At 39.1% G+C, this 21,896-nt stretch overlaps 4 protein-coding genes across 8 annotated transcripts in view; all 4 read right to left on the reverse strand.

Annotated features, from left to right (window-relative positions):
* col12a1a (collagen, type XII, alpha 1a) overlaps window positions 1–3,699 on the reverse strand; it is a 57,049-nt gene extending 53,350 nt beyond the window's left edge. For 2 of the 4 annotated variants that reach the window (XM_032500481.1, XM_032500480.1), the window contains exons 1-2: window positions 3,344–3,698; window positions 1,914–2,019 (exon numbers count right to left, since the gene is read on the reverse strand). In XM_032500481.1, the coding sequence (XP_032356372.1) occupies window positions 1,914–1,983 (70 nt within the window). In that variant the 5' untranslated portion in view covers window positions 1,984–2,019; window positions 3,344–3,698. Of the gene's footprint in view, window positions 1–1,913; window positions 2,020–3,343 lie in introns of all 4 variants that reach the window. The other 2 variants (XM_032500482.1, XM_032500483.1) reach the window with 2 other exon arrangements.
* A 695-nt stretch (window positions 3,700–4,394) lies between these two features.
* LOC116670587 (cytochrome c oxidase subunit 7A2, mitochondrial) lies at window positions 4,395–6,703 on the reverse strand. The gene is made up of 4 exons (XM_032501162.1): window positions 6,561–6,703; window positions 5,532–5,621; window positions 4,754–4,838; window positions 4,395–4,505 (listed from the first exon to the last, which is right to left on the reverse strand). Exons 1-4 carry the CDS (start codon window positions 6,576–6,578, stop codon window positions 4,447–4,449), a joined length of 252 nt encoding a protein of 83 aa, XP_032357053.1. The 5' UTR covers window positions 6,579–6,703; the 3' UTR covers window positions 4,395–4,446.
* Window positions 6,704–6,941: 238 nt separating this feature from the next.
* Window positions 6,942–12,254, reverse strand: tmem30aa (transmembrane protein 30Aa). The gene is made up of 7 exons (XM_032500565.1): window positions 11,780–12,254; window positions 10,868–10,987; window positions 10,240–10,347; window positions 10,073–10,160; window positions 9,688–9,831; window positions 9,388–9,597; window positions 6,942–8,031 (listed from the first exon to the last, which is right to left on the reverse strand). The coding sequence occupies exons 1-7, from the start codon at window positions 12,026–12,028 to the stop codon at window positions 7,838–7,840; spliced, it is 1,113 nt and encodes a 370-aa protein (XP_032356456.1). The 5' UTR covers window positions 12,029–12,254; the 3' UTR covers window positions 6,942–7,837.
* A 920-nt stretch (window positions 12,255–13,174) lies between these two features.
* Window positions 13,175–21,896, reverse strand: part of LOC116670171 (filamin-A-interacting protein 1) — a 20,253-nt gene continuing 11,531 nt past the window's right edge. For both annotated transcript variants that reach the window (XM_032500563.1, XM_032500564.1), the window contains exons 5-6: window positions 14,612–17,411; window positions 13,175–13,444 (exon numbers count right to left, since the gene is read on the reverse strand). In XM_032500563.1, coding sequence (XP_032356454.1) covers window positions 13,241–13,444; window positions 14,612–17,411 — 3,004 coding nt within the window. In that variant the 3' untranslated portion in view covers window positions 13,175–13,240. The remainder of the gene's footprint in view (window positions 13,445–14,611; window positions 17,412–21,896) is intronic.

Consider the following 21,896-nt stretch of genomic DNA (forward strand, 5'->3'; position numbering starts at 1 on the left):
GGGGGGGGGGGGGGGGGGGTTGAGCAAGTAGCTATGGAAGGTGGATTGAAAAATGTGGATACAGTTGTTTAAAGCACAAGCAACCTGCCACTCCCACGTTTGTTTGTGGCAAGATTGTATGAGCATGTCAAATAAACTTGTTACAATTTCTTTGACTATATGTCCTGGTTTTAAAATATACTTGACGAACGAAAGTGGTTTTGTTAAAATAACAACTTCTGGTATGTTATTTGGAGCTTGTGGTTGCTCTTGTTATATGGACGTCTGTCCCATCAGTTCCTAATAAAGGACACCTCAGGCTCCCAGGAGCCGGAGTCTGGCCACTGTTCTTTTAGTAATTTCAGTCTCCAGCCAGCCAGCTATCCTGGCCTGATCTATTGCCAGGAGGAGAGACCAAGACGAGGAGGAAAGAACACCGACTCTCCCAAAGAGGCAGGACAGATGCCAAAGTAATTCCACAACATGTGCTGACATTAAACATTACTGCATATTAACTTTCCATATGTATTGCAACTCAGCGTTTTTGCAAAGGCCCACAAAGAAGCCCTAGAAAGGCTCTTTGTCTTTGTGCTGTCTGAGGATTAATTTGCTATTCTCGTATTTCATCTTTCCATTCCGTTGGTGGAGATAGGCTGTGAGTAGACGTTAGACTCCTCTCACGCCGCCAGAGAGCTTTCAAAAGGGAAAAAAATCACAGGGTTTCCATACCATATTTCCATATTTGCCATTATGTTGGATTGAAATGTTTGCATATAAAATTACTTTGAGTCATTTTGTGTCAAAACACCTGACAGATTGCTAACAGTCTATGACATGTTGGCTCTTAGGACATGTATAGTCAAACATTTAATAGACACTAAAACAGTAATATAATAACACAAAATCAGACCAGGAAAGTTATAAAGTAAGGCACTTAAGTACAGTTTTGAAGCACTTGCTTTTTCCTTGGATATTTCCCTTTGTTAGAATTTGTACTAACTGAATTACATTGCGCCACGTTTTTACATGTTTTTAATGTTGAACACTGTTCACATTGTGATGTCAGCTGTGGCAAATGATTGTTCTCTACTTCCACTATTTCACAAGTAATTGACTTCAAATGACTAATAACTGTATTTAAATTACTTCAAACACTGTACTTGATACTACAACCACTCTACAACCACTGCACAGACATTTAAACAGGTTTACAAGATCCTACTACAACCTTAGCATAAGTATAATAACTTTTTTTTAAATATGTGATCTAGCATTTCAATGCCTAATAACCAAGGACTTGGCGATCTTCCAAATTCTTGCTTTGGAAAAAGTGCAGAGGCTTGCTGTCATTAAACGAAAACAGCAACAGCCCTGCTAAAACATTTATGGGGAAACATTTAGCCATGAAATGACTGTTGTTCTACTCTGTGCCCTGCGGTTTAATGTATCCAATTAGAAATTGGAAATTAAATCAAACTTACAAGTGTGCCACATTTTTTTACATTTGACAAATCTGAAAGAGAAAATTGCTCCTGAAGTAATGGTTTAATCCTTCTAAATTAGAGTCTAAATACAAGTAAATTAGATTGGATTTGGATTTTACATCAAAGCCTGTAATGAGTCCTGACAGATAAATCTGACAAAATACACTACAAATGAGGGATAAAAGCATGACGATCATCAAGGAATAAGTCAGTAGTCCAAAAGCCACTATGGTCAAATAGCATACACATGAAAGAAGAACAACTTTATTCAGATTATCAATACAAAGAGTTTAGGGTCCATGTGATGACTCTCTGACATTAAAAGTAAAAGACTAATCCCCGGAACAAAGAGAACCAATAGAGATATACAGGTAAAAGATGAGAAGCAAGAGATAAAGAGACAGTGGCATAGTGTATGTGAGTGAACTGAGGCCAAGTGGTTTTATTTACCTTGAGCATCTATAGAGGACAGCAGGGCTGCAAGGAATGCAGCCGTGGCTAGTGACAGCCCTATCTTCATGTTTGGCCCTAAAGGGTCAGCAGAGCATCAATCAATCTGAGGATAAACAGAGAAATTGTGTTTAAGATGCAGGTCTATGACACAGCTTACTTTGTCAGTGTGGTGACTATTTATGTCTCATTTACTGCTGCATTAAGATAGTTATGCTGAATCTGAAGAATGCGTAATTTGCCCTTAACTAAAAGTACATAGGTATAAATGCAACTTGTGCTGTAGACCAAAATGCTCTCCTGAGTTATGTTTCATTTCAATGGAATTTATATTGATAGCTCTTATTTAATCATTACTCCCCATTTTGACAGACTGCAAGATCCATCTAGATTCCCTTACACAAAAGGTGCCACACCTTGTTGCTTCCAGTTGATTCCCACTCCCTGAGGGGTATTGTAGGTATTTGGCAATGAGAGACTGAAAAAACATTTTAACACATGCTCACCTGTTTGACTTTTATGAGTATAATCTTTAAATCCATTGCCCTCTAGCTGTCTTAATCATTTTAAGTGGGTCGCTATGAAGCTCACTATGGTAGTGTTACCTGTGGTTCTCACTCACTTTAGCCCTACAAGGATGGTGTCTTGGTGAACATCACCATATCATAGCTACATAGGTAATTTTTCATGTATTTTTATCATGGTGCTTCTTGATTGCAGTCCTTTTTTTTTTACAAATCACATATATATCACATATGTATCTCAAGTCTTAAAATTTCCCCCCCTAGGTCACTTCCTTCTTGGACTAGATATTTTTTGATTAGATTCGGTTCCAGAAATCAATAACGGACTGGCTTTTACATGGACTCACTTAACACTGTAAGCGTACTTAAGTAGAATAATGCAATAGAATATTCTCATGCAATGGGGTAAGTCATTTTACTACAGGATAAGTAGACCACATCCACACAGTTGTCTGCACTCGACTGCTGTAACCTTTACCACATGCTGTGAGCCCCGCCTGGTGCACATGCACGAAAACTGCAATTGGGGTCGAAATTACCGTCTTGGCCCCTCGGACAATTGAGGCTCACATAATTAAAATGACACCTAAAGCACATTAGCTACTTACTACTGAAACAATGCGTGGCTATATATTTACTTTGGCTGGTTTGTCGTTGCAGTTGTATTTCAGTTCAATAACGTAAATGAAGGTAAACTCTGGTAAACAGTAACTAATGATAAAAAAAAAAAGCGCCATTGTCTCACTGGTTCATCTTTAAAAGAAACTAAGTGTTTTTCCAAAACACACAACAGTAGGCTACAAAACTGCGACAACATGACATTCTCTCAGATTTAGTGAATTATAAATTTGTTATTTATATTCTTAAAAGTGCCAAATAACAATAAAGATAAGTTAGTCGACTCACCTATTCAACCCCCCCAAAAATGGACCGACCAAATAGCAGAGCGGCGTGCTTGAAGCCTCCCCCTCTGGAAAATGAAGTCAAGTTTTCAGGAGCTGCGGCTGGACCCCTCTCTCCTCTCTCTGGCTACTGGAAGCTCCGCCAGCAGATGTCCAATAAGGAAAAGCCTCTTTCCAAGTGGGAAGAATCTTTGCTCCATCGGCTACTTAATAGGGGGGCAGTTCCCAACTCTCAGTTTACCATCATATGAGCATCTTACGAAACCTCTGCCTGTCAGTTGATGTATGTCCCGCGCTAACACCGTTCTACTGTTTGGAAACTACTTTTCTTTTTTTTTTGCATTATTTTGTGGTCTGGTGATTTAATGAGTTTCCAGTGCCAATGCGACTCTACAGCAGGGTGACAGTTGCCCATACACCACTAAGAGGTTATTTGCACAACAGGCAACCTTTTCCATTTTATTTACTCAGATGTCAACTGAAATAAAAGTAGAATTTTTAGATTTAAACAGAAACCCTTTTGGGCTCTTGTAATCACAGCGTGGGTATTTCTCATAATGCGTTCAAGATGGTGAAAGAAACCAAAACAAGTGTAATAATGCTAACCAACACATTTCAGAAGTATATTAACAATGTTAAAATAGATGGAAAATTAACTTAAGAAAAGCGAAGGAATTCAGAAACAGCTTACCCTGGCTTCCGACTGATTGGTGTACGGAGGCCTCTAGTGGTCAACTTAAATACCTACACAAGATTGGATTGGTGAAGGAAATCTAGTTTGATTAAAAATACACCGGTTACAAACAGAGTTCAGTCTCCTGCTAAGCTCAAATTCTGGGTGAAGAAAGGGGTATTGACCTATTTCCTTTACATTAGGATATTTACAATCAAGTTTTAAAAAATTACACAATTTCACGAGATGTACATTTTTATTATTTGCAACTCATAATTTGTACAATCAATAAATATTTCAAACATAAAACATACTGATATTATTGATGGGACAAATAATTTCCCAGATTACAAATCTGATGAAATCAAATTGAAATCAAATTGCATGCAGTATGTGCATGATTGTTTCATTAGATAAATACATCCAATCCTGTTTCATTGTGCCTTCTTGGGCATGGCAGCACTTAACAGCTCATACACAACATATCCACTCCCTGTGAAGAAACCAGACAAATGTATCACTATACAGATGTGACGGAGATACAACACACACTAATTATCCTGACTTCAAACGACTCCTCCTGATGAATCATGAAATTATAGTGATTTGACTTTTCAAAGTCAGTTTCAGTAATATCATTGAGGTAAGGTCACTGGCATAAGATGTGTTTTTATACAAAAGACAGACTGAGACATGTGAAGGGAGTCTGACTCATCACATCTCAGACAAATGCTGACATACCAAACACAGTGAGAGTCATTGTGGCTCTGTAGAGCAGAGCGTCCTTCGACCCACCCTTCAGATGGATAGGTATACCGTTATCCTCCTGTTCAAAGAATGAAAATGAAGGCATATAGTTATTTTTAAAAAAAATACAGCCCTACTTCAAATGTTTGCAATGGGCACGTCATGTGTTTCTGTTTCTATGGTTTTCAAAGTTCTGTAAAGATCATCTCTGGTTAACCATAGCAATTAAGTGGTGGCCTAAAGTACACTATGCAGTGAAGCAGTGCTTGCTCTGGGATTTAGAAACAGGGGAAGGCCATTTGTCAACTATGGCTACAGTCATTTCTAGCGCTATGCAAGGATTAGCAAAGCCTGCCACACTGGATTGTTGATTTTGCAATGGGTTTTTAATTAGCAGCTTGCAAGCATAATTAGTATAACTCCAGCCCCCAGCTACAGGCGAAAGTCATTTCAACATCATACGAGGGAAAACCCACTTATACTTATCTGGCAGGCTACAAAGAAGATAAAATTAGATTATGTCTTGAGAATCTGGGAATAAAGTGGACACTTTAACATGATCATTATCAGTATAGACACACCTCGTCTTTGTCTCGCTTTAAACACTGCAAAAATGTTGTTTTCATGTTAAACTACTTCAAAAAAAAAAAAGATGCCTACATGCCTAACCAAGTTGGTTATGTGTATGTTAAATTAAGATTTCTCCACACACTGCTGAAACACTGTTACAAAGATCAGATGGGCTATTGATGTGATCATACATTTACCCTACCTGAAATAGTTTTTGTTTTTCCTTTACAGAGTTATCAATCTGTCTGCGGGCACTGCTGGAAATGCTCCGCCTGGAAAGCTGCCGAAGTCCCTGGTGGCACAATAATTTTACTGAGGATTTTATGGTTTAAACAGTTATAATCTAAGCATGACAAACTGTGGATACTGGTGTAAACAGCTAACAATGAAATAGTATGTGAAGTGACACAAATTGAACAGTGTCATTAAGTGACACAAAGTTTGCTAAGTTTATTTGACAGTTAATTAAGCAATCTGATGTCGATGGAAAATGCCATTTCTGTAGGACTGGACCACTTTAATGTGTGCTTAAAAAAAAGCCTTAAATAGTCAAAATGGTGACATCTGCTGGCAAACCCTCCGTGTTGCATTTGTATAAAATGAATACATGTATGACAGAGTCAAAACAGAGGTCAACCTACTGTTACCACCGTTTATTAGCTAGGTAGTTAAAAAATGGTGGTACTACATAATTATTTTATATGCTGTGGCAGACATAGACAAGCACGTCCCTGATCATATAATCAGTGTTCGTATTGGTCAAGTGACTTTTGTTGAGTTGAAGCGAGCAAATGGATTCACCTGTTAAAGGTCGATATCCTGTCGAGGATACAGCTTTGCACCGTGCGTAACGTCGCTAACTTTAACCTAGCGTTAGCTAGCTTTTATGCTCCACCACTTGTTGCTTAACGTTAATATATAGCGTCGGCGTCCCGTCATGAAGGACAACTGTGTCAAAGTTAATACCACGCAACACTATCATACGCTAACAATAACATATGTACTGTTATTTCGTTAAATAAAAAACTGAATTGCTGCAAGCTAGCTGGGAAGCGTTAAGTTAAGTTTGGAAAGCTGAAGTAACGGACCGTTAAGGTTATTATGAACTAACGTTACCCAAGCAAACGTTTAAAAGTATTAATTCGTTGCACCATAATAACCCACCATAAACACGTTAGTGTCATTTGAAAGTTCTATGATCAATACAATAGATTAACAAAGTCTCTCTTACCATTAGATGTCTATACATTTTGCCGAGCTTCTGTGTTATGTATGCGGTCTATGGTTATTTAGGCTAAGGTAAGGAACAGCACCGAACAAGGACGGACAGTCTGACTTCCCACAATCCCTTGGTGGCCAGTTACATCCGGTTGCGTGAGGTTGTTTTAATTCGTGTAATCTAGTATAATAATCATAATAATGTATGATAATTAAAAAATAAATAAATAAGAAAGCACCCCCCCAAAAAGTTGTATTGATAAATGGTTCAAGGTATGGCTGTAAAAGTGATCTGCAATAAAACGACAAATTACACCAATACATTCAAGTTTTTTTTAATTGGACCCTACAAACCTTGTAAAAACCCATATATTTAAACAATTTACTCAATAAATCAAGAACACAATATTTTTTATATAACATATAACTTAAGATAAAGTGATACAAGGGGAAAACTAACAAATGTGACACTTTTAAAGTGCATATAATTTGGTCAACATTGAAGAACGCAAGATAATCAAAACTGTAAAAAGAAAAAAGAAATTGTGCTCTAATCAGACTGAGACGTTGCCCAGATTCTTAGAATTATGAATACTGAATATAGTGGTATAGGATAATGTTCCCATTATTATTAAGCATCAACATGTAATTTTAAAAAGATGCCTTCCGACCGGCTCAGTCTCTTTATACGACCAGTCATAGCAGGGGGTAAATAACCACACTTTTGGTACCGCTTGTTATGAGCATTCAATGACTTTAAAGGATAAAATATTTCTTGTTAAATATTAGGGCATACCATAATCAATGGCACACAAGCAATCCTTTTCCAAGCCTATATTCAAGTTAATCTAAAAAAACCACAGAGGTATGTCAATGAAATATAATGGTACATTCATCAGCAGGACATATTACAGTACATAATATGGACACAAACTTGCAATAAAAATACATACACCCTTCAATAATTAAGCCATTCGCAAAGCATTGCTAAAATAAAACAGATACTTTGATAATGTATAGATAAATTGAAGATAAATACATTTTTGAAATGACATTCTCAGTAGCTGACACAAAGCTTTATGCAGAGACACAGACTCGAGCATCCTTCTTTTTGCCGTAGTTGACCTACACAAACAGCTTTTGATGCGACACTTAGGACAATGCTGTTCTTACACAAACACACAATTACAAAGATCAGTGTATTCACGTTATAGTCTACAAGAAGTCTAGAACGGACCTTTTAGGGTCACCCATGCATGTATAGACAGAAAAACGTGTTACAAGAACAGTTTAGTTCGGAATATCTGGACTGTTGTTTCGGGTGTCGTATTTATGGTGGATGATGAGCAGAACTACACCCAGGAAGAAGCAGATGGAGCCCACAGTGATGTAGGCAATGCCAAGGAAGGGGTTCTTCCCTCCCATCCAGGAGATGGTGCTCAGGATCATCCGCTTGCGACCATCAAAGGTGAGCACAGGGTAATCTGATGGTAATATTGTTAAAAGAAAAATTATTGCTTCTGGCTTCATAGTTTTTCAAGAAAAAAAAATTGTAAACCCTAACATAATAATCATATCCCCATATGAATCTGCTGAAGGCCAATAAACAACTAATTGATTCCCCAATCACGGTAAGGTATTGTCTTTGCTTTTAAATGGCCAAAAAGTCATATGACTAAATGTGGCCCACACATTTTCAGTCCAGCCTTTTATTTTTAGTCCAATTATGTGTACTTGGTTTTAGGGTCTTGCAAGATGCGTCCACATTCTACACTGGGATCTCTTTCCAGAAGCTGGTTTACTGAAATACCTGGATCATTTTGCTGAGTAAAACCTGATCTGCCTGGAATCTGAAACATATGCTAATGGAAAGTGACCTACTCTGAGCCTCAGCATAGTTTTCCAGATAACTCCATAAACCAATTTCTTCAAAAATGCCCTGGCATTGACATTTAACACAAAAAACTGGAATCAGCACAATAGACAATATTTGACAGTAAGCGGATTCAGATTTTGTTAATGTAGTTGGTGTTTTGGTGTTCACTAGGGTTTTGATTTGTCACCCTCTGTAAACAAAAGTTATGGATTTACGGCAACTCAAAATGATTTAAGATGATCTAAGTTTATTGTCTTTTTACATAACTAGTAGAGTGCTCGTTGAAAATGTGCCTGTTTGGAACAGGCCAATTGCATGGCCTGGGGTATTGTTGCTTGTAGAATTTTCAAAAACCAAAACGTACCCCAGAATTACTTACAGACGTGGTATTTTGGCAACACTAATGTTACTAGTGTTAGAAGTTAGCAGTAGATTTAATAAAGTGGACCCAGGGTGAGCCTGATGAAAAACTACGGTCTTCGCCGGTCATCTTAGCAGTGGTGAATGTACAGCCCACAGCAACTTAATACAATTTGGTGTCTGGTTTTTGTTTGATATTTAGAAAATATAAGTAAATGGCTTTTTAACGAGTTTCCTCTGAGCTAAATAAAAGACACGGTAAAGGCAGCGTTATGTAGAACCTTTTTTCCCCAACCTTATTCAACACAACAGTTGCAATGTTACTGTCAACTATCCGCTCCTGCTCCAGGAACATGAAGAAAAGTTTGCTCGTTATATCCAGCAATCATGTTATGTTTGAAGCATCAGCTCTGTGCTGCACCAGCAGTTTATTGATTTGCCGTTTAGTTTTATTTTTAATATCCAATGCTATCACCCACACACACAATCTTACCCTGTTAAGCTTTATATAAGTAAATAAAAATCATACTAGCCAACCTTACAGATTAAAGCCAGCTCTAGTTTTGATTGGACAGTAAGTTTCTGGCTATAATTCAAAGGATACTGTAAGTGATCTCCAAGAGGTATTTGCCACTGGCAAGAGTGGGGGTTGTGCTTGACTTCTTCTGGATGATGCGATAGAGCTTGCGAAAGGTGGGCAACGCAGCCGTGCGCATCCACACAATAAAGTCCTCATTAATAAAGCCGTTGTTCTCAGAATCTGATGGGTCCAACTCATACACTGGCTTCCTCCAGTTCACCGGTTTAGATGTGCCTGAGAAAGCACAAGACAAACCCAAGCTAGTCAGTGTAATTTAAGGGTTTTTGAGCCTAGAAGATCCTGTACACAGTTTGATAAAATTACCTTGGAAAGCTACAGTAAGGTTGTTGTTTCCACCAGGGTTCCTGAATTTCACATGCTTGTCTGTCCACCATGCAATTCCCTTCTTTACCAGAGGAATTGCATTTTTGGTGCCATTGGAATCAATATGATACAGCTCCAGAGAGTCTGAAACAAATAAATAAATAAACAAATAAACAAACAAACAAACATTACATTCAATATTGCTCTATTAAGTAAGTGCAGCTAATGACCTACACTTCTACAAACTGATGTAGGGGTTCTGTTACGTACAGAGCTTTTAGTAGAGTTTTAATGGTCAGATAATACTTTAGTTGGACACATTAGTAGCAATAGTCCTTATGCTGCTGTGGAGAAAAATGTGAAGTTTTTCGCGTGTTTCATTTACCATTGAAAAGGCTGTTAGCTATGGCCCCACATGGAGCAATGGGCTGTCCTTCACTTGTACGGTACGGTTCGCATTCCTTGCTGGGGTTCTGTAAAAAAGCAGCCAGTGTCAAACTGTGGCACAAGACATGTTTATGTTACAATGGTACAACATTTACAAGAGTATACCTTTAAAGCAGACTGGTCACCATTCAGTTGGCTGTCATCCCTGGACTTCACATAGCGCCTGTGGTTCTGATAGAAGTTGGATAAGCCGTAGTACATAAAGACATTGCTCTGCATGGGAGGAGAGATCGTGTTATAGACTGTATCAGTAAAGGCTGGGAAGTAGATCTGTTTACCATACTAAATTTATTGTGCTAATTTAAAAGGCAATGTTCATATGTATCAAACTTAGGTTTCTTAATGAGACATAGGAGTTTAATTGTAGTTGCAGCAAAATTTTCAATTATGCTAAATTAGAACCCAATTCTAAGCTGTCCTTAGTGACACTGGTTTGTCTTATCCAGAAAATGTTGAGATAAAAATTTGATTGTTTGAGCGCTTTTATAATTAATCAATAAAAGCCTTCAGAAAGTTGCGGACTGCATAATTTAAGACTAGAATAATCAATGGTAATGACCGCTACAAACAAACCTTGAGTGTGCCTTTCTCTGAACTTAAAATAGATCTTAATGGACATTTTGTGTCAGGAGGACAGTTTCTATTTTTTATTGCACTAAAGCAACGCTATCGGTTTTGAAGCTCAAGGCATATATTATTCATTGGGCCCCACATACTGCAAGCTGGTGCTTACCTCAAATGGCTGGTCCAATGTGAAGGGTACTGAGCAGACACATGGTGTTGTGCTGTTCCAGCTGAAGTCCTTGGCACAGTTATAGCATGGATTGTTAATATCTACACCAGTGTAATCAATCTGAAAAGGAGGAGCCTATTAGTTGGAAAATAGCAGAACTGAACATATTTAGTAGCTATGCATAGCTAAAATAATTGCTAATTCAGTCAAGTACAACTGCACTGCAATAAATTCCACTTTAATGAAGGTTATCATATTTAGTTTTTTGTTGAAACTGTCTTTAAGAGGTGTTGATTCAGCTTATGGTTGATTTCAGAAGCTGTCGTTTAAAAAGGTTTTTTTCTAATACATTTGTTACCTATAGTCTCACAACGGTGTTACACTAAAAGGGGTTTCAAATGGGGTGTTATACTAAGAGGGGTTTGTAACATTTTGATATAAATGTGGGGACAAAATCCTAAACACTTCTTCTTATAACGCAATCCAATCCAACAGTACCATTAACTGCAGCCTCCGAATAACCATAAAGTTCACGAAGCCACTTTTACTAGTTAAACACAACCTGTTGTATTAGCGAGTTAGCTAGCTAGCTAGACCGCATTTTAAGCCAGTTACTTGCTAGCTACTTACAACTGACAACTGAGTAACGTTAACTTTTATAATGTAATTACAATATGACAAAGATGAACATCATTAAGAAATGGTAATATATTAAGGTCTCACTTATATTCTTCCTTGTCTTAACAGGATTACATCGTTACAGTAAATTACATAGCTTGCTATCCCCAATGATAACGTGGTTTAAATGGACTGTGTAGAAAACCCTAGACCCACCTAGCTAGTTAGTGGTGGGTATAAAGTTACTGTACCGTTAGCTGGTTAAAAGACCGGCGGGCATTACTGTTACTGTACCTCAAACTCTTTGATGTTGTTTGAACTGACAAACAGGCCGATGCCGATGGGGATGAAGATGAGACCAATTACGAAGAAAGCAGGGAGCACGGTGCCTGCAGTCAGAATGGGCTGCCAGGCTGGCAGTCGCTGCTGTTTGAACGCGGTGTTGTCCGGCTTTTTACTTTTCACAACCCCGGCGCCTCCGTTGTTCGAAGCGCCCAAGTTGTGTCCGTCCTCTTCCTTAGCGTTGTAGCTTGACGCCATCATGGCTGCAATCCGTTTCAGGCAAAATAGTTAATTTACTGTAGCGGCCGGCAGTTTCTAGTTAATTATATACGAGAAACACGAGACAACACTTTAAGGCGAACAGTTAAACTGTCTGAGGAGAATTTACCCTCTAATTCAAATATCCACTCATTGTAGTAGCCTATTGATTTTATCCGTTTTGTTAATCTCATACAAGAGGAAGAAGCCGGAAAGCCTCTGAGCCAATAGGATGATGAAACGTAGCATGTTACGTCACGTAGCACAAACATCCAATAGTACGGCACAGTTTTAAATATTATGATAACGTTGTTTTAATTTGATTTCGTTACTGTTACTTTGTCAATCTTTTGTTTTAATAACTTAATTTTTTTTTAAATATAGTTTAAGAATGTTGTGGCCTTTTTGCTTCCATATAAGCATAATAGTTTCACTTTATCGCAAATTATGTGGAATTTGCTAAAGATCATGAATTTAGCATTTGTTTAAATACATTTGAAATAACACAGTGAAAGAAACTGGGGCTCACATTTAACAGTTCCCATGGTCCATGACCACATTGTCCAATGTAAAGGACCTGTAGGCTCTTTGAAGATGTGAATATTAAGTAATGTGAATATTTAATGTTGTAAAAATTGTGACTTACTATATGTACACATTCATGAAAAATTAACATGGAATATATCTGGCCTGTTTGCAAAGTTGATCACATTTCATTCTCTGTCTTTACTGCATATTTGTTTTTCTTATTTGCCTTCATAAATAAGCATGTCACACTACCCTTTACAATCACATTTATTTAAAATACATTTCAGTAAAAACGCTCTACAGAAAAAAATAATAATTTACATGAAAACAAGTATTTTGACCTATAATGTGTCCTTATAAAATATTATGAACAAACTCCTTATATGTGAGACATCCATTCAAAGCAAGAATCAGGTAGTAGCAATACCGCCTGGTATATTTAAACCAAATGTCTATCACAATACACACTGTAAATACAGAGAATACGTTTAAATTTAAATGGCCGAAATTAATATGAAACAGACAAGTACAAAAGACTTTACAAGAATTAGAAATGGCTTGTTTAATTACAAAACAAATCACTCTGTGGCTGGGTTGTATGTGGACATCAGAGTTTTTTTCTGTTGTTTAAATCTCTCTAAAGCACCATAGATATGTGTAAGTGTTTTGTTTGTACTATTATGTCAATCAGGCTTTTCCTCCATTTTGTAAAGTATGGTTATTCACAGTGGATTTTTTAACTTCTATCCTCAGCTGACTCTCAGCTCGTGACTCCAGCTTCAATCCACCCGAGATCCCCAGGGATCCCAGCACAGCCTTCCCCGTCTTCAAGCTCTTGGACATTGGGATGCGGGTCAGTCCTGGGCGAGGTGTCTGGGCATCTTGCCCAGTCTGTTGACAATAAAAAGAGAGAGTACAGTTTCTCAGGAAGGAAAATAAAAACAGAGGAGCACTTGAGAGGAACATAAAGAGTATATCGTGGAAAAGAGGTAAAACCCATTACAGAAAAAAATGAATTGTGAATTTATAGAGTGTAACTGATCATATATATGAACTGTGTGAACAAAAAATTTAAATATTTTTTCCTTCATTCAGTTCAATCACAGTGGGTGAGCACTTGTCCAGGCATCATTTCAGTGTGTTTTTAACTGGTGCAAGGCTGTTTTGTGTCAGCCACAGGGCACTGAGCCCTGTGTGGCTGTTTGGGAATGTAAACACTTGGTAACAACTATAAATTACTGCGAGACTGTAGCAGAGTGGCAACATGTCACATCATTAGTTCTGCTGTTCTGAGGCCTGCCCATAGCTGTCACGCTATCTGATCTACAAAGAGCATATTATAAGGTCCACCGAAACACCAACAGGGTTACATCATTTCCCATTTTTAGAGAAAATATTAGTGAACAGCTTTTCTCTGTGAAACTTCAAATGTGTTTTATAAAATATGAAACCCAGACTTGATGAACCTTAAAAAATTAATTTGACATTTTGGGGGGAAAAAAGCTTATTCACTTTCTGCCTGAGAGTTACACAAGAAAACCAATGCCTCTACCGTCTGTGTAGGCCTACAGCCAGCAGATTCTTAGCTTAGCACAATGACTGGACAGAGTTTGAAACAGCTAGCCTGTTTCCGTTGAAAAGTAACTAAATCCTTGCATCACCTCTAAAGTTAGATATAATCATCTTGTCTGTTTGATCTGTCCAAAAACCAAAGTGCAAAAATCGACAATTTGACTTTTTTCATAGTCAATGTTACCTTGTAAATGCTCCGCATTGTAAAAACAGCAAAAGCAAACCTTTTATGAGGATCAGAAATACAAGATGTCCAGAGGTGCCTCAGAGTCACTAGAATGGAAGTGAATGGAATTTTCATCTATACTACCCTTTTACCAAATCAATTTTTTCACTGGTTACTTTGTTAGCAATAACTTCAATGAATTGTTAGTAGTAATATTTATGTAAATTGCTATATCAAGAGTAAATTGTTGTTGGGCAGGTATTTCAAAGAAACACGTTATTCCATAGTTTGGATGAACAGAACCTTCAAGCAAAACTTACTATGCTTTGTCTGGAAGTGGTGGATGTAACAGGGGAAATTGTGATAGTGCTCATCACTTTGCTCTGTGTGGACCTGGCAGCGGTGGTGGTGATTTGGCGGGGGGAGCGTAAAACTGTCCCAGTTGATAAGGTCATTTCCTTGCTCTCTGTTGCAGCAAGCATAGGCCTGACAACCATCTTTGAGGTCATGCTGTTGCCTAGATGAATATGGATCTTGTTATCATCAGTGGTGGTGATGATGCTAGTGTTGTTGTGACCCTTCCTTATGGGCATTGGGACCATCTGCTTCTCAGGGGTAACCTTATACACAGCTCGGCCCATGGTCATCTCCTGGGGTTCAGGAGAGGCAGATGCTTCAGGCACTATAGCAGTGCTCACTGTCATAACAGAGACAGGGGACAGGGGCCTTCCTGAAGCAGAGGAGGGGGCTCGACTGCTTTCTGGAGACTTGGCTCTGGATATTGTTGTGATGGTGACAGGAGACTTGGCACTATCAGGGCCATGAGGTCCAGTGGTGGACTTTCTTTTGTGGGTTTGAGCAGAGTAGGTGGGAATGATTGTAATTCTGGATTTAGGTTGAGATGGATTGGGGCTCAGAGGAGCTGAGTTAGAGAAAGCATCCTCAGCAGTAGGGCTGCTTATCTCAAGAGTGGCTGTGTTGTATTGGTGGTCTGGTGTTACGCGGATGTGTAAAGGTTGTCCTTGCTTTTGGGACATGGTCAGTTCAGATGGCAAATGATCTCCATTAATGTGCATATGCTTCCCCAAGTTGGACTCCTGAGATGTGTTGTCCTTTTTCCTCATCCAGGGAATCCAGGATTTCTTTACACCAAGGTCGCTGCTAGATGAAGGGCAACGCTCAACACCACTCTTATCTGTTGGCTTTTTCAGGCACTTCTGTCTGAGGTTGTTCATAATGTGATTCTCTTCTTGAACAGACTTCCTGATAAACACAGCTGGGGTATCCTCCTCTGCTGGCCCAGTGGCCGATGCCTCTGTCTGTACGCCAGTGGATGTCACAGCAACGTCCACCATCCTCCTCCCATTCAAACTGGGCCTCAGTGCTCGACTATGACGCTTAGCTATCTCCAATTCTTTGGTGAGATGGAAAACTTCAGTGCCCATGTTCTTGGCTCTCTCTTCCTCTTCCAAGAACCTCTGCTGCAGGACAGAGTAATCCACTTGGAGCTGAGAAAGTTGGTCTTCCTTGTGCATCAGTTCATGGATCTTCTCCTTGAGGGCTACGATGTCCGCCTGCAGTTCTCTGGTTTTGGCCTCCTCTCTTTTGCATCGCTGTCGGAGGTCTACTTCCTGGCTTTCCTCCTCTCCTTTCTCGATTGCTTTGTTCCGTGCTATCTGGCCCCTCATTTCCTCCACCTGTTGGGAAAGAATGTTTGCTTTGTCTTGTTCAGTCATGAACCTTTTCTCCAACATGTTGTACTGATCCTCTGTCTTGATCAAATCTCCCTCAACTACTTCAAGTTGTTTGAGGCGATTTTTCAGGCGTTCAATTTCAAATGTCAGCTCCTTAACTTTGTTGTCTTCTCTCTTGAGGGGGTCAGACATTCTGCCTAGTTCACATTTTACTGAATTCTTTACTGATAGCTCTTCTGCTTGTTCAAACCCATCTAACCTTTTTTTCATCTGACTGACCTCAGAACTAAGATCCTTAGTTTTATCAATTTCGTAGGCTAGCTTTGTGCTAAGCTCCCCTTTTTCAATGGATAGAGTGTCTACTTTGGTTTCCATCTCTGATTTCAACTTCAATAGTGTTTTGCTTTCCTCTATCAATTTTTCAGTCACCTCCAAAACTTTTCCCTGCTCAAATGTGACCATGTTACTCAAATTGTCCTTTTTTTTCTCGTCTGACTTCATTCTTTCCATTAGGGTCTTTCGTTCTTCCATCAAAGAAACAGTCAACGATTTCAGCTTACTCAAGTCATCCTTGAGGCTCAGCTCACACTTTTCTAACTTGAGTTCAGAAGACTCTACCTCTTTCATACGGATCCTGAGAGCAACTACTTCATCTGAGAGCTCTTTTGTGAGGTCCTTCTCTGTCTCTAGAGCAGTGTGTAACTGTGCACACTCAGCCTTGCTTATGCTGAAGGCACCCTCAAGTTTCTCTAACTCTATCATTTTTTTCTGGAGCGTCTCCACTTCCAGCCTGAGGTCTTTGCTCCTACTCTCCTCCTCTTGTAGCCTCTTTCTAAACTCCTTACACTGATTTTCAGTCTTGGTAATCTCCTCATCCTTTCCCTCCATCTCCAGCACCCGCTTCCGTAAATTCTCCAACTCATTAATCAAGTTGGAGTTGCCAGACTCCCCTTTGACGATCTTCTCCCTCAGCTCCTGTCGCTCCTCTTCAGATTTCCTCAGAACCCTGTTTCTCTCCTCTAGCTCCTCCACTTTATGCGTAAGCCCTAAAAGATTGGCATTTAGTTGACGGTTGTGGATCTCCTGACTGACCAACTTGGCACTCATCTCCTCGTGTTGTTGATTAAGCTTGGCAGATTTCTCCTTAAGTTCAGCCTTCAGGCTCAGCACCCTATGGTCATCCTCCTGAGCACGTTCCTTGGCTTCACTCAGTGCCTGCTCCCACTTCTGGTGCTGCTGGCCTAGTTCCTGGGACCGTTGGCTCTGTTGATCCATTTGCTCCAGGTGTTGCTGTCTCTCATTGACTAACATCAGGGCAAAGGACTTCAGCTTAACCAGCTCCTCTCGGACCTTGGCCAGACGTTTAGAATGCTCGCTCTCCTTTCTCACCTGGTAGGCCTTCTCGTTCTCAAGCAACCTCTTCAGTCTGAAATATAAAGGGAAAAAACAAAGACAAGGCATTAATTTGGTGTTTTATTGAAGCAAGTAACTGGGTACCTGTGTTTGCCATCATGGCATGGAAATTCTGGGATGTAATTTCATCCCAATAATGTTTTGTTGATAGGGGGTGATAATCCTGATTCTTTACAGACATTGACTAGACAAGACTGGGATCAGTGTCAATGTGTTTATTTTGAAATTATAATCTCAAAACACATACCCCCAAGATACATGGTTTGCTTTGAACATAGTTATTTAACTATTGATCACAGAAATCCAATAATTGACCATTTTACCACACAAGATATTAAATTTGGCTGCTGAAACTGAGTCCGACACTTGATGCCATTTCTATCTATCTTGGACAAAAAACAGAATTTGATAGAACAACTGATTATTATAAACAGTATATTGTGTAATAAAAGAAATATCATACATACTATACAGAACAAGCAATAAGATCATGAGGGAAAACAAAAAAAAATAAATAAACATTACAACTCCCAAATACTCCTGCTATTTCCATCGTTGTTATTGGGATAGAATCTGCTAGTGAAAGTTTAACTAACACCCCCTCACCAAGTGGTCTTCTTTTCTCTCAGCTTCTTTCTATGCTGCTCATGCCCATTCTCATCTCCGGCTCTGACAAAACTCATGCAAAGCAGATTAAATGCAAAGCTGCATCATCTCCTTATACACTCCCATGGACATACAAATATTTTGCCTAAACATTTTTGCATTGCAAAATAAACCAAATAAGTGTAGGCATAAGCGACACAAGGAACATTGTGCATCTATAGCTTAAACAACCTCTAAATTATCAACAGCCATTATTGTGGATGTAGTCACAACACCTCAGAAACTTTGCAACAAACCCCATTTAAAACTTACCCACTGTGAATGCTCGACAATCATCACATTAATCATTTTTGCCTTTATACAAAATCCACTGAGAACACATAAGATGTAGCAGGGGCCTTCTTCTCCATCGATCTTCCACCATCACATTCCAGTCATCTTACTGGGACAATACTAGGTAAATAAATACTGTGGAGCACCACAGGACCTTTAGTGAGTGATGTCACCTCATCCGTATAAGGCAGTGATGTGTATATGAGAGTGTTTGTGCTGCTCTGCTTTAGACACTTTGAAAGCGGGTGGGACCCTTTCACAGGAGGAGTGTCTTGCAAAACTCTTCTCTAATTTTCATGCTTTCAGAAAACATGGCATATTTGAGGAAAATTATACACTTTTTTTCAGAAAGTTTACACAGGTATTAAAGTAATGAAAACATTATTATTATTTATAATTATTGTTATTATAAATTATAAATTATTTATTATCATTATTATTATTAGTGCAAGTTTGGTGCAAAATAAATTATTTTTCCAAACTGCATAGAATATTGTCTCTGTGGACTGGAAGCCATGGTCTCACTGGTACAGGAGACAGAGAGAACATCTGCTGTTGTTCCACTCTAGGGGCAACTGGACTTGAACTGGGTCCCTTGCAAAGTCTACATGTGATGAGGAAAGCAGATATGGTTAAGTTAGATGTCTCCCTTGAGGTGAAAAGGATCTGGGAGGATATGTAAACATAACAGTAGGTTTATGAAGTGCTATGCCTTGACATGGTGCCGTATACACAGGTAATGTTATAACAAACCAGTTTTCACAACCCCACATCTCTTCGAATGAATGAATGTTAATGATGAAATTAAATGTTAATTGGCAGTTTGCAAGTGACAGTAAACATCTACATTGATTCAGATTACCAGAAGCCTTCGTTGCCAAGTGGGATAAGTTGATCTGGCTACTGTGCAAAGGAGTCATCCAGACCCCAGAGTGCAGCTCTTAAAATTCATGCTTTAACAGTCAAATGTCATTGATACCCTAAATTTACTTTCATGCAAAGGTCGAAGTCATGATGTCAGTGGCATTTGGCTCCAGTGGTCAGTGGCTCTGTTTCTAAGGAAGAAATAACTATGGATACATTGGCTGTGTACAGTGTATCCAGTCCTTCAAATCCATTGTAGGTTTAAGAAAGTTATTTAAATGATGGTTCCAACTTCTTAGGCAACTGAAATGTGTGTGGAGTAAAAAAAAAACACATTTCTTAAACAAATACACAGGTGCAATCCATAAGCCACGAAAGAACTTTTTTTTTTTATCATGGAACAACATCTCATCCCATGTTTCCTGGGGAATTTGCTCAGAGGCAATGCAGCCCCCTCTATGTTTGGAGGCCGAGGACTGAAACAGACATGAACTGCCAAAAAGCTGTCAAAACACTGTGTTGTACAGTAATGACCTCTCTAGACACATTAAAAGCAAGAGAGTCTGTGTTAGCATACAGTTCATAAGACCGATGTGGTGTTAAAAGAGAGAAATCAGAAGCAAAGTGGACTTTGAACTATTTAAAGACAACCACAATAAGTCTACACATACTGTGTGTACATCATATGCTGACAGATGGTGGAATAATGTGAAGCTTTTCTCGTAAGGCTTTAAAATGACTAATTTTAGTTTTCAGTTTCAGGTCTGCAATTACCTTTCTGTGTGCATGGCTTTACATGTGAGCAGTTTTTTCTGTTAATCATTGCGCATACCGCCATGCCACTTAAATATTTTCACTTTTGACATTTAAATTGCTCTGTTGTCTGAGAGGGTGTTAATGGCTGATGGCTACCAGCAAAAACTGCTTCTCCTGTGCCCATCCTTTGCATTCCTGCCAATGTTTGGCACAAGACCTTTGACTTTTCTCTCTTTTCTTTCACCCAGATGGTGGAAGGAAATCATATTGTTAAATAAAAGGTGAGGACAAGCTTCCATCTCACCTGAGAGAGTGAATGTCAAAACAGATACAAGACATGGCAAATATGTTTTTGAAAGTAATGCTTTTGTGTGTTTTTGAAAGTGTTTTTTACACAGTGTACTTGTCTGTTTTGGCATCAGCTCATCCATGAATCTGAAGTCAGCTCTGTGTCCTTCTACGGTAACAGATGAAGAATCTGGGCTCTGTTCATGCTGACAGATCATGACATAGCAGAGCTCATCCTCTTCACTTTCTCTGTGAGGTAACAGAGGCCGACCTGTGCAAGAGCCAAGGAACCAGCTGGAAACTACCTGGCAGAAGAAGGAGGTCACTGCATGCAAACCAGGGATCAAGTGAAAGTTAAGTGGTAGTTCACGTGTGATTTGTGTCACGTTTCAAACTAAAGCCATAAAATGCTTCTCTTTATTAGCTGATCGGCTTTAGCTGATTAGTTGATCAGTCCACCACTTTGATTCAGAGTGAATGTGGCTTGCCATGACATTTTCTAATGAACCATTCTACCTGCTTAGCATCAGCACCTAAGCATTGTCATTGTAAGCATGTTAGCAGAGCAGCTATCATGGCGTATGACTATTCTATTGACTACATTAATGGCCCACCTGTACTGTCATATCTACTTTTGTTAAAGTGGTAAAATGCACGAATTGGCCTGCACATCAAAGGGAAAACCAAAACCTTGACTTTCATCTCCTGGTTTTGTCTCTGCTCTAAGTCTGTGCTCATTCGTGCATATATTTAGCTTCAGGTTAGATATGTTTTGGAGTCAAGTTCAGTCAAATGTCAGTCAACAGACTTTAGTATGTAATCAGCCTTACAAAACTCAAATTGTGTAAGTTGCACACAAAATATAAATTCCTTAACCAATTTGGTTTAAATCATAAAACACCCAGCTTCACGCTTGATAACTTCATTTAGGCATGTTGATTTACACCTCTGAACAAATTCTTCATTGAAATGTATTAAATCATGACTACCCATTTCCCCTGTCTCATGAAACCAGCCAAAGGTTGCTGTTCATTTCCCAGCCCTCTCTTTGGCGTGTGATGGCAGCTCAGCTGTCATGACTGTGATTTAACCTCCATGGTCCATTTCCTGTGTCCTGCAGTAAAAACTCAAGGAGGAGAGGTAGTCAGTGCTTTTGCCGTTTGAAGTTTTGACAGTTCATGAAATACCGCATAGAAGCGGTCTCAGTCTGCGTTACAGATAACTGACAATATATATATATTGTATATACTTTATATCGAGATGTATGCAGTAAATTACAGATGTACTCTCCCTCATGCCTGTTGGCAAACTACTAATAACGTGCATAGCAAACCTCTCAGGGTTAATGTGTGAGAATGGACTGGGATGTGTTGTGGGTGTGGGGGTGTGTGATGTGGGGAATTGCAACAAAATACGTTCCCTAACGCGCAACAGCCAATCAAACTTTTGAATCTACTATAATAATACTTTAATTAGTAGAGCCTCCTCCCTTACAGTACACATTCAGTGCCATCTACACACTCACAAACACACTTGTTTGATCTCTGTGAGGCCCTCCACACACACAAGTGATGTAACCATCTCCTCTCTGATGTTGGAGAGTGTGTACATAACTAACTCTCTCTCTCTCTCTCTCTCTCTCTCTCTCTCT

The sequence above is a fragment of the Etheostoma spectabile genome, chromosome 20, assembly GCF_008692095.1.
Source record: "Etheostoma spectabile isolate EspeVRDwgs_2016 chromosome 20, UIUC_Espe_1.0, whole genome shotgun sequence".
NCBI lineage: Eukaryota > Metazoa > Chordata > Actinopteri > Perciformes > Percidae > Etheostoma > Etheostoma spectabile.

What these genes read in the sequence shown, in the direction of transcription:
- LOC116670587 (XM_032501162.1), bottom strand. An exon ending in AAAAACAAAAACTATTTCAG is followed by an intron (nt 4,839 to 5,531) that starts GTAGGGTAAATG and finishes TTCTTTGAACAG; the next exon opens with GAGGATAACGGTATACCTAT. An exon ending in AATGACTCTCACTGTGTTTG is followed by an intron (nt 4,506 to 4,753) that starts GTATGTCAGCAT and finishes GTTTCTTCACAG; the next exon opens with GGAGTGGATATGTTGTGTAT.
- tmem30aa (XM_032500565.1), bottom strand. Translation starts at nt 12,028, where the DNA reads ATGATGGCGTCAAGCTACAACGCTAAGGAAGAGGACGGACACAACTTG. An exon ending in ACAACATCAAAGAGTTTGAG is followed by an intron (nt 10,988 to 11,779) that starts GTACAGTAACAG and finishes CCTCCTTTTCAG; the next exon opens with ATTGATTACACTGGTGTAGA. An exon ending in CATTGGACCAGCCATTTGAG is followed by an intron (nt 10,348 to 10,867) that starts GTAAGCACCAGC and finishes CCTCCCATGCAG; the next exon opens with AGCAATGTCTTTATGTACTA.